General features: G+C 36.2%; 1 protein-coding gene and 1 long non-coding RNA gene across 2 annotated transcripts; both read right to left on the bottom strand.

The window, feature by feature from the left end:
- Window positions 1-476: 476 nt before the first annotated feature.
- On the bottom strand, window positions 477-10,050 carry LOC133779152 (DUF21 domain-containing protein At4g14230-like). The gene is made up of 12 exons (XM_062219145.1): window positions 10,031-10,050; window positions 9,917-9,932; window positions 9,782-9,865; window positions 9,560-9,673; window positions 9,221-9,304; window positions 9,003-9,079; window positions 8,409-8,474; window positions 7,753-7,840; window positions 7,534-7,607; window positions 7,116-7,272; window positions 738-1,118; window positions 477-653 (listed from the first exon to the last, which is right to left on the bottom strand). The coding sequence occupies exons 1-12, from the start codon at window positions 10,048-10,050 to the stop codon at window positions 477-479; spliced, it is 1,338 nt and encodes a 445-aa protein (XP_062075129.1).
- A 73-nt stretch (window positions 10,051-10,123) lies between these two features.
- Window positions 10,124-10,638, bottom strand: LOC133780425 (uncharacterized). Its single transcript, XR_009869304.1, has 3 exons — window positions 10,605-10,638; window positions 10,299-10,382; window positions 10,124-10,216 (listed from the first exon to the last, which is right to left on the bottom strand). It is a non-coding gene; the product is annotated as an uncharacterized LOC133780425 (long non-coding RNA).
- Window positions 10,639-11,654: the final 1,016 nt, after the last annotated feature.

The following is an 11,654-nucleotide window of genomic DNA, read 5'->3' as shown; positions in this document are numbered from 1 at the left end:
TATAATTCCAATTTTATTGCTACGAGCAGTAATGTTCGAACAGGTTCTGGTCAAGGCAAGTGACCAAGGACCTAAAGCTCCTCGAACACTTGGGGGGCATATAAGGTACAAGTAAGCAAAGCATATCGTTAAAAGGTATGTAAAAACATGAGCAAAATAAGTGAAAGCATTCTAGGGTACTTAGAGTATTTTTCAAAATTTATATTTTGACAAATCAATCCAAAGTGCTATGCTAAGTTCAGTCATGCAAACAGATATTATAATAAAATAAAAAAGGTGTTATAATATCAAAAACGAATTACTTTACACTGCGAGCACTACTGCTCGGATGTAATTGTCTGATTAAAGGGAAAATAGCTGCCCGTGCGGCAATAAAAAATTTGTGTCTTTATATCACGACCAGTAGGTCATGTAATTAAAATATCAAAAGAAAAAAGGGAAAAAGACTAAGGGGCTGGAGGATCTTGAGGAACGTCCTAGTAGACAGCTGTGTCAGCTTCATTGTCTGCACCATCTATCCCTGTTGCCAGAGAAATCTCCGGGGAAGCAGGTACTTTAGCCCTCTCTTCTTCCTCCAGGCGAATGGCACACTGAGACATTAGAGTCTGCCTCAGGCATTCTGACAGATAGTTGAAGTTAGCCTCCCGGTTGTGCTTCCAGAACTCATAAAAGCAAAGATTAGTGGCTTCCTTGTACTTCTCAAAGTTCTTGACTTCAGCTTCCTCAAGCTCCTTCACGCGTTTCTCCAGCTCCTCTGTCTTCTGCATGCTCGCAATCAAATCAAGCTTAAGCTGGGCGGCCTGCTGATAGTTAAGTTTGGCGCTTTCCTTGAATTTTTCTTTGTCTTCGTTGGATTTCTTCAGGCCATCACGAACCTGCAGCAGCTCTTCGTTCAGAGTGGATTTTTGCTCGAGCAGTTCTTCTTTCAGCTTAGGCAGCTCTGTATTCTTCTCAAGAAACTCACCGTTCTGCTTAGTTATCTCATTATTCTTCTCGAGCAACTCAATGTTTTTCCCTTCAAGCGCTTTCTTAACCTTAGCAAGCCTTGTGTCAAAATTTTTGGCTCGGGACACCATCGCTCTAGCACGGCGCCAGCTAGCAGTCATGGTCAGTAGTCCCTATAATCAGATAAAAAAGGATAAAGTGATGGCAGAGAATCAAAAATAAATAATCCAGCATCAGGGAGTGTCTTACGCTAACTATCTCGTTCAGCCCGCGGTTGAGTATTTGATCAGGCTCAATAGAAATGGTTTCAGTAATAGCCTCCTGACTGCGTTTATGTTTGGCGAGCTTGTATATCCTCACCCCGGATGAGCTAACCACGATGTTGGATAGGGATCCTTCGGGCTGATTACATCGTGCTTGACTGCTAGGTGCCTGAGAAGTAGGCTGCTGGTCGACGGGTGTTGGAGGATTGGAATTTTGGTCGACCAGAGGGGTTGAGGCTGGCTGCTCGAGTGGTAATGGCGGTGGTGTGTTCTCCGTTGAAGGGACAGTGGCTGGAGGATCATCGGTTCAAGCCTTCTTTGAGGCGGTTTTACTGCTCTCCCCTCGGGCCCTCTTGCTGTCCTTTTTCTTGCCAGAAGATGCGGCAGCAGCCTTATAATGCTCGAACACATCCTCAAAGTCCATATCTGCACAAAAGGAAACAACACGAGCAGTGAGACAAGGTATTTGTATGGGGATAAAAATAAAAGTGAAGAGATTATAAGTAAAGTACCCGCGCTACAACTATTGGTTGCTACATTACTTACTGAACTACTTACTGCCTGGAAGAAATCTGAACTTAAGATTGGAGTACACTTAAAGTTGTCATCCCCGTCAAATAGATGACAGGGAATTGGCAAACTATTTAAAAGCGAAAGACCAGTATCGTTCTCATCGGAAGACTCGTCGATGGGAACGGGAGGTTCAGTGGCCTTCTTTTTCCCTTTTCCCTTTGTGGCAGGGGGAGCAGCAGCCCGCAGGGTCCTGGAAGGTTCCCTGATTGTTACTCCAGTGGCCCTCCTCGGAAGAGGTTGTTCAACGCCTGTGTGCTGCTCGGGAACCTCTCTGTCGGTAGCACTCCCCACTGTTGACTCCCTCGTGTCATGATGAGGGGCCAAAAGGCCGACCAACCTAAGGTTAGCCTCTGTGACCAGATGTCTGATGCTTTTTTCCACGTCAGTCATACTGGCCAAGAGGGCTGATCTCAACTCCATGTCTGGAGTTAGGTCTGGTCGCAGCCATGGGCCTGAAAGGCATTAAAAATCTAAGAAAATGTGGTGGAAACACTAAATAAATATCAACAGCCAGCGGTACGAAGGTTTTACCTCCTTGAGCAAAGGACAAATTGCTCACGATCATGTCGGTCGTAAGGAAATACTCCTGGTAGTACCTCCCCACGTTCGATATGTGTGTGGTGTCGGTCAAGAAGGTGCATCCAGTCTCCTGGTGGCAAAAGTGAAAGAACCCCTTTCCTTCTTGGTTGGGGTTGGATTTGAGGTCGAACAAATAGTTAACCTCATGAGGAATTGGAACGGTCCATTTTTTGTGGCTGTAAAGGATATAGAGTGCAGCAAGCATTCTATACCCATTAGGAGTTATTTGAAAAGGGGCAACTCCGACATAGTTGGCCACCCCTTAGAAAAATGAATGAAGAGGCAAGGTATCCCCTGCCTCAATGTGGAACCTCGACCAGGCGCTGAAGGCGCCTCCGTGCAGGTTTGTCCGTTGATCTTGGTTGGGTCGAACTAAGGTCACCCCCGTGAGACCATACTTCTTGATGTAGTTGGCGATCATCCTGATCGTCACTCGGCTCTCAGGTACTACATACCACTCAACATCTGGTTGAATGGCATGTCGGGGTTGAACGTGTGTTTGGATATTGGGGTTAGGAATATTTTCAGCTCGACCACTAGTCGAGGGAATTTTAGTCCAACGAGCAGACTGATTTGAAGGATTGGGAGTTTTCTTTTTCTGGGCTATAGTTTTAGCTCGAGCCATGTTTTGAATAAGGAGGGGTGGAGTGTTTAAAGTGGTACGAGAAAATGGAATGTTAGGTATCAGCGATGATGGTTGCTCCTCCTCCTCAAGCAGCTGAGCCAATAAGTTGTCATCGAAGGGTGTTTTCCTCCCCGCAGATCTTGCATGAAAGTTGGAATAACGTTGCTCGCGTATACGACCAACAGCATTCTAACAGAAACACTAAGTTCTAGGCGAGCAGTTTGAAAAACAGATTAAAAATCAGAAGTAAAAAGTTTTTTTGGGAAACGCTTTTTCAACTGCGAAGGGGCGGGAAAAACCCAGTTTTTCACCTAGCTTAGAAATCAAATTTTTACTTCGATTTTACGGCCTAAATCTACAATCTTGACTACCAAACTGGCTCCTAACTCATACGAAACAATATTTCACTACCCTTTTTATTATCTTTCAGCATGCAAACAATCCCCATATATTTTCATCCAAGAACATGAAGGGTATCAGAAACAAAAGCACACATAAGGCAGTTTCGAATAGCAACTAAAAGGACAAGAAAGTTTGTAAAACTTACTCCGGTAAAGATTGAAGTCCAAAGATGCAATCTATCGGGTGTGCGAGTGTAGATGTCAGAATGTTTCTGGGCTCTGAGGCATGAGTTCTTCGGTGTTCTTCAAGAAGGCAAAGGCAAGTAAAAATAAAAATGATAACTTGAGGACTATTTATGGAGACCAAGGCACGTTAAAAGAGGTAATCATGAGTTAATTTTGGCTAAGTATGGCGAAGTGAAATGGCCGTCGGACACACTTTTGGGAAATTGAAAGGACATGATTAGATATGATTGGTCACGTTTCTCGAAAAGGCACGGGCAGTTCTGACAGATTTCGTGGGGCATACGAAAGGTTAGTTTCCTAAGTTTACTTATTGCTGGTCGCAATAAATAAACTTGGGGGGCAAATGTTTACCCAAAAAAGGTCACTAATGAAGTGGAAAAGACTACTTACACATAGACTGACACATGGCAGAATTAAAAGGCAGAGGTGTTGTTCGGCTATCGACTAGAAGCGCGCCTCCTTGTCAGAGTTAATGTTTGTCACGATCGGACTGGTCGTGAAGATCGATTTATTTCCTTTTTAAGTTGTAATCTAATATTAACTGCATTTGAATATTTCTTCATAATTATCCTTGATACGCAGTTATTAAGAATAAGATACAATACGTTATCATCTGTAACCTTCCTTGAGCCTATAAATACACATAAAATAGCTCAAGGAAAGGACTTTTGGATTGATTCTAGCTTTTTTGCTTAAGATTGAGAGAAAAGGGGCTAAAGTGAATTGTTACCATCCGATTGTATTACACCCAAGGTCTGTGAAACTCAAGAACCCTAGTTCTTTGATCACAACTTTAGGATTCTATAATAACAATATCACAAAGTGGACGTAGGTCATTACCAATCACTGGGGCCGAACCACTATAATTCTTGGTGTTCTTTACTTTCCATTAGATTGCCTTTTCAAGCATCGTACTATTTTCCTGTCGTATATTTGACTCCGTATCGTTGGCTAATTTGAGGGTCAACATATGGTATGACTTCTTTGCTATCTATGTGCTGTAAGGAAGCTTACTTTTCTTGTACATTTTTCTAGAGATTTCTCAACACCATGAAAGCAGTCCAAGGTGCTTGGATAGTAGCATCAAGCATACAGATTATCCTTGGATACAGTCAAATTTGGGCCATCTATTCCTCATAAGATTTATCTATCTTGGAATTAGAGGTAGTTGATATCGAGGTAATTATGTCTGTTCTATCACCTTCTCTCCTATTTTGTGGTGTTTTTCTGAGTTCTCACTTAGCTGCCTCTCTCTCTCATGCTTATATATATATATATGAAACTAATTCTCTCTCTCTCATTCTACATTCTGTAAAAAAATAGCTCTCTTTCTCCCTCACCGATTTTCTCTCTCTCACTCTTAGATCGACCCACTGCTCCGCCTCTAGTCCTCCGTCGTTACTAGCTCCATTGCTCTGCCAAAATCCTAAACAGAGTGCATGATTAAGGTTATATATATATTAGTTTTTTTTAAGTTTATATATAAATATATACATGTTTTCATTTAAGTTTTATTATGTTGTTTAGTTTCATTTAATCAATTATTTTAATATACGTATCGGTTTTTTTAGTTTATATATATGTATAAGTTTTAAGTATTATTAGAATATTAATGATTAATATATTGCTAAAAAAATAACATTGTTTATGTGGGGAAAGAACAAAAATCAGATTATAATATGTTGAAGTATAATTTGTATTATGAGTTTGAATAAGTAGTTTTTATGAAGTTAATAAATAAATTAGAATAAAAAACTATGTTATATCTATGAAGTTAATAACTTGATCAAGTTATTGACAATGAAAGCTTGTTTTGTCTTTAAGCTTTCGTTCTTGTGGTTTTGCAGGCCACATAAACAATCAGTATAATACTTGCTTCTGGGAGCTTGTTAAATCTGGAAAAAGCAAAATCGAGGCTCAAAATATATTAAAGGTGCAACACTTTCTCACTCTGTTACCGTTTTTTTTTTACAATATATTGTTTTATGGTTTAAGAGCACAATAACTTGCTAAGTCCCAATTATTGTTGCAGTATTAGCTTGACTTTCAGTTCCTGCAAAAATCCTTGCCATTCCAAAGTCTGAAATCTTGGGATTCATATTCAAATCAAGTAGTATGTTACTGGCTTTCAGGTCTCTATTTAAATTTCTCCATCTCTCTCTCTCTCTCTCTCTCTCTCTCCTCTTTCTAATTAAATTTATCTGATATATATCTCTCTCTCTCCCTCTCAATCTTCAACCTTCTATATTTATAGCAAAAAAACCCCACTATTTAGCTTAAATTAAGAAATCTGAATACACATATGTATAATATAATTGTTTATAGTTTATATTATATACATGACACATGGCCAATTTAAAGATGTGTATATATGTAGAGAGAAAGAGAGAGTGTGTGTGTTTGGGTGATATAATAGGCAGGAGCTAGCTAGATAGGACCCATGGCAAAGATTCTCTGTTAGAGTGTGAACGGATATAAGGTTGTGGACAAGTACATACCTATATATATGTTGAAAATAAATTAAAAAGGGTCGCATGTATGTGTTGATTATAAATCTAACAGATGTCAAAGGTCTGTCTGAATGGGGAATTCTTTTCTTGGTAAGCCTTTTAACCTGCATTATTTTACTATGAAAATTTGTTTCATGTAAATGAATTGTTACTAGAATTTGCTCTTCCTCTTCCTATCCTTTAAGAATCTTCTTGTCAATGCTCTTATTATTCTCACAAATCCTTAAGTTATTCAAAAGGTGTGTACTATGAAATTACTCCTTCAATTTCAGAGTTGGTCTCATTTTGATTTTGAAACTTAATTTTGAGCAATGCCAGAATTTCATACTATAAATATGAAGATAAATTATTTAAATGAATTGTGGTGTTAGAAGATAATGCTAAGGAATATTTTTTCTAGAAACAACTCTTTCATATTTTATTTTCTTTCCTTCATTATATATTTGATGCAACGCACACTGTAAAATGATTATTTTGCTTGTACTTTCTCAGTTCAATTATATCAAAATTTACAAAGGTCATATGGAGACTAGTTAAGAGAAATGGGATGAAGTATAAAAGTTGAGGGTAGATGCTTTTAATTAACAAAGAATTATATCCTAGGATCATTATTTGTTTAGCATAGTTTGACTAGAGACCATGTTAACTATTTATTGCAATATATTATGTAAATCACACCTTATTTACTTTGAACTCTCAATTTATTTATTTATTTTTTCATTTCAGCTATTTGAAATGGGTTTGGCGCTTTCATTTGCACGTCTAAAAGCTCTTGCAAATTATTCCTTTGGTTTGGGATTGACTCAGGTATAATGCTAAAACCTGAAAACAACAGTATAATAGCTTGTGATTCTTGCTATTCAAATGGTTCTTTAGAGGGAATAAAAATTGGATGGTTCCTATTCCAAGGGGGAAAATAATGATTCCTTTGTTTTTAAGTGTCAAGTGCAGTACCAATCTTTCAAAATCTTGATATTTCTATGCAATTTATGGTATTGAACTTGGTTTGGTCACATTTTTAGTCTTACTGAACCATTTTCTCTAGTTCAGACATGATATGGACTAGTCCTTTATGAATGCTGAATGGACATTTGACCATATGGTCCCCATTCTTGTTTCCTTCTTGAAGGTCATCTTGTCTACACTTCCTTTCACGACGTTTGAACTTCCTCCTAACAATGCTATTTGCACTACAACAATTTTGACTATATGTTACATTAAAATATAACATAAATGAAGAAGCGTTATTAATGTGTAAGTGAAAAAAAAGGAGAATTAATTATTTTTTAACAAGTCGTGTATGTGTAAGGCGCCAAATGAAAAAGAAATAAGGTGCCATGTGAAATTTTTGGTCTAATCCCTCATCTGCTCTCATTGAATCCCTAAACCCTAAACTACCCAAATGTATTTTCTGAAAAATAAAAAATTAGTAATTAAAGAGTTATGCAAACAATGGTATTCTCCGGTTGGAAACGACACTGACTGGAGTCTCTGTTTTAGGTCGTACAGTAAGAAGACTTTTCACCTAACAATAAAAAGAATTGAACAAGTTAAAGAGCAAATTACAAAGTATGTTGCCCGCTGTTAGTTCCTTTGATAAGTCAAATTTAAAATGCATCTAGTATACAAACATCTTCAAAACATTCACATTCTACTATTCTAGCACCCACCATAAGCAGTCCAATAACGTTCTTCGGATTCCCAGAATAGACAGGAACTCGACTATGCCCCCGAGCAAGAACTTTTCCCATAGCCTCCCTGTGTTATTGAATAAAAGGAGGAGAAAAATGAGAAATACAGTAGAAAAATATAATTTTTTTCTGCAACAAACTTCTGGTAAGAAAACAGAAAATAACTGTACGACGAGAAAACACATTGAGCTGTCATGTGATTCAAACATTCCTAACATTTCAATTGCAGCATAAGACATGCTTCAATAAAACATGGGTCACGCCATTATGATATGCTAGAGCACTGTATGCGAAAATAAAAATAAAATGTACAAACTATCCTCAGTGAAACTTTGTGTAAAAAGGTGACAGAACTATTGACAAGCCAGCAACTAATTGGGATAGTGTTCCTAAGATGATAGGCTAGGAGCCTAGGACTGATATCACAGCTAAAATATCCTTCTTTTAACACAATTTATCACTACAACAACAACAAAACTTTCTATATTTTCTTCTTTTATAAAAAAATAGTTTCTAAGGTCGAGTGACTGAATCTTTGAAAATCAGCTAAAAGCAGCATGTAAACAAAAATTGTGAAAACCAGTAAAATCCAATTGACAGAAAGAAAGAACAATGAATTCATGACCAAAACTCACCAATCCAACTTTGAATTGACATCTAAGGAAAACATTGATTCAATGGGTGTCATAGCCTCCTCAGCTCTATTTTTTAAGATTTAAAAAAAATTAATAATAGAAAGAAAGTAAGATGCTGATTTTCTAATCATGACACATTATTGCAAGCTTACTATCATATTCAAGTTACAATTTCAGTATGAGCATAAAGAGTGAAATCATTATACATCAAAATGAGACTATAATGACAAGAAAAGTTTCAGAATGCTCTTTAAACCAAAAGATAAGATGACTGGGGAGTAAAGTAAAAAAATCCAAACTTTAAAACAGAATATTGAATAAGCGAGCTCGAGAGAGAGAAAAATTTAGCATGAGCACAGAGTTTCAAATAGCTATACTTCAAAATGAAATTACAATTAAAAAAAATAAGTTTTAGCCTCTTTGGTATAGTTCTAAAGACTCAGAGAGAAAGAGAAGTAGAAGAAGTAAAATAAACTTTCATATTCACCAGGATTTACGTCCACCTCATATAATAGTTGGATATAATACTATCACTGGCATACATGCAAATTAGAAGGAAATGAATGTAAGGAATAATGATATTTCTGTTAAGACCTTACCTTCTCAGTTAAATCTAGTGCCCCACTTATAATTGTTGTCTCGTCATGTGTAAGCTCACCACCCTTGCCGGCCTATTATGACAAGATAAGGAAATCAGAACTAATGCCAAGATATATCTGTGGTAGATGATAGCAATAATTCGTATTTTCAACTTGTAAAGCTATTCCTTAAGTTCAAGAGCATATTTATTATCCTCAACAGCTTTACTTTACCTCTTGGTTGTGGATGGAGACAAGGACTTTTAACTGAGCTCGCCTAAATAAAGCTTCATTATGTCCTAATACCCAATCCAAAATCTGCATTCTGTATATCTCAAGTCAAAAATTAGATATAAATCCCTTATAATCTGATATCATTAAGAATCCATCGTTTTGCAACCAGATTCCACAGTTTTGCTTTACATTTATGATTTATTTTTAACCACTGAAAAAATACTTAAATTCAATGACTAAAACACCAGTTTAAAATAGTATAGATTGGAGGGTTGATAAATGCAAATTCCAAGTTCACATTTAAATGTTTAAACATCAACTTTCCATTGGAGATTGTACCTTTCCAATTGGGTATGAAATTGGGTAGCAAATTATCATCAAAATCCGAACAAGCCAAACAAAGTTGGAACCTACTGCAAGTCCATATCTAGTGCATATAGCTTGTGGGATAACCTGATTTAGAAAAACGAATATCAAGTTTCTATCATAATAAGCCAACAAAAATATTGACACTTTACTGTTAAACCAAGCATGAAAGTTAATGGAACAAAAATAAAATACCTCTCCAAAAAATAGAACAAAAATAACAGAGAGAATTATAGCCACATACTGATTGAACATTTTATCCAAGTAAATTGGAAGGGCCTGCAAATTTGTGAATCACCATATCAAAACATCAATCTGGATTGTGAATACTCGATAAATATATAATCTATGCATAAAATCACATCAAATTCCAAATGTCAATTGAAAAAATTATTCCAACACAAGCATATATATATATTGATTCTGTAAAGTTTCCACCTTAACCTTTTGTCATTAGGTGACATAAAACTAAGTATATATTTCAAAATATCCACTGATAAGGCATTGTATATGAAAAATTATGAGATTAGACAAACTCACATTGATTGAATAAGCAGTTCCCAATGCAAAACTGATGAATAGGGCCCAAAATAATGGCCATGACCCAATAATCCATCCAAGGCCAAAACTCTGAAAAATAAAGTGATAGGTAGTCAGAATATTATAGGCTGCAAATACACAATACATTAATACAGAAAGCTGATTCCCATACCAGAACAGAAAAGGATGCGACAATCATGACACCAGTTTGAATTGAATATTCCCCTGACGCCAACGGAAGATATGGCTTGTTAACCTGTGATGAAATACGCCATAGATATCTAGAGTTAGACAATCCTTGATGTATCCCATGTAACCATGTAGAATTTTAGATAGTCTCTCTAGAAGAAAAAAAATATATTAAAGCAAAGAACTAGGAACTGGTGCAGTGACCTTATGCTCAAATGTAAGAATAAAATATATGCATTTTCTTCATTCAAAATTAAGAGAATGTAAGACAGTAAGAGCTAAGAGCTACCTTGTCTATATCAATATCATACAACTGATAAAAATGGAAATAAAATTAATTTAGATTTTTTTTAGAGTTGAAATCAGCAAGTTTTTATATTACTTAAAAAAAAAAAAGCCAACAAACTAACAATCAATCAGATATGGAAATAAGGGGAAACTAACAAATTAACTACTTTCCTATACTTATATTTCAAACAAAAATCAATAACGAGAAAGAACTGTTCAACAAACAACAATCAATCTAATAGTCTTGACCATTTTATGAAGAATATAGTTTTGGTTGTTCCAAGTCAGGAACCAAATAATGCATGACAAATAAATTTTCCATGGTAATTATTAACATAATTTTTATGATTTGTGAAGTCTGTTGAATGTGTTTTCAGTCATGAAGTGGGATTTTTCTGATAAAGTATGTGGAGATTCTCCCCTACCAAGGTGGATGGAACCTAAATATTTTTTAAGGAAGTAGAAGTTGAATGCAAAAGAAATGGCTGAAGCCCTTAAGAGAGCTAAAGGTTTTAAATCTAAAGATCCCTTTTTCATGAATTGCATGCGACCATCGTTTGTTGGAGCTAAGCTTAATATGGTAATTAATTATATGCTTCCTACAAGTTCAATTGAAATATACTCACATAAAAAATGTTTTTCATGTTGACTTTATTCTTTTTAATCTTTTGCCAAGATTATACCATCTGTCTTTGCAAAACATTACCTCCTCAGTACTAGTAAGCATCAAGATGTGATCCTTAAGGTTCAGGATGGAAGGACCTGGTCTGTGAAATACTATTTCAAATCGCATGGCGGGTCTCCAAAAACCAGATTTTAGGGTGGTTGGAAGGCATTTGCTGAAGACAATAATTTGAAATTAGGTGATGTTTGTGCCTTTGTTTTGAGAAAGAGTACGGGGATAATTTTTTTTGAAGTCGTTATTTTTTGTGAAAATGGAGTAGCAAATTCCTCTATGTTACCAGGTAAACATGAGCTCTACTTATTCTATAATAATATTATTGTTGTCCTGATATCATTCCCTAAATAACTTTTCTTTATGAGGCTGTAG

This window comes from Humulus lupulus, chromosome 5, assembly GCF_963169125.1.
Source record: "Humulus lupulus chromosome 5, drHumLupu1.1, whole genome shotgun sequence".
NCBI lineage: Eukaryota > Viridiplantae > Streptophyta > Magnoliopsida > Rosales > Cannabaceae > Humulus > Humulus lupulus.
Note: the sequence above shows the minus strand (reverse complement) of the source record. Positions and strands in the feature narration are given on the sequence as shown.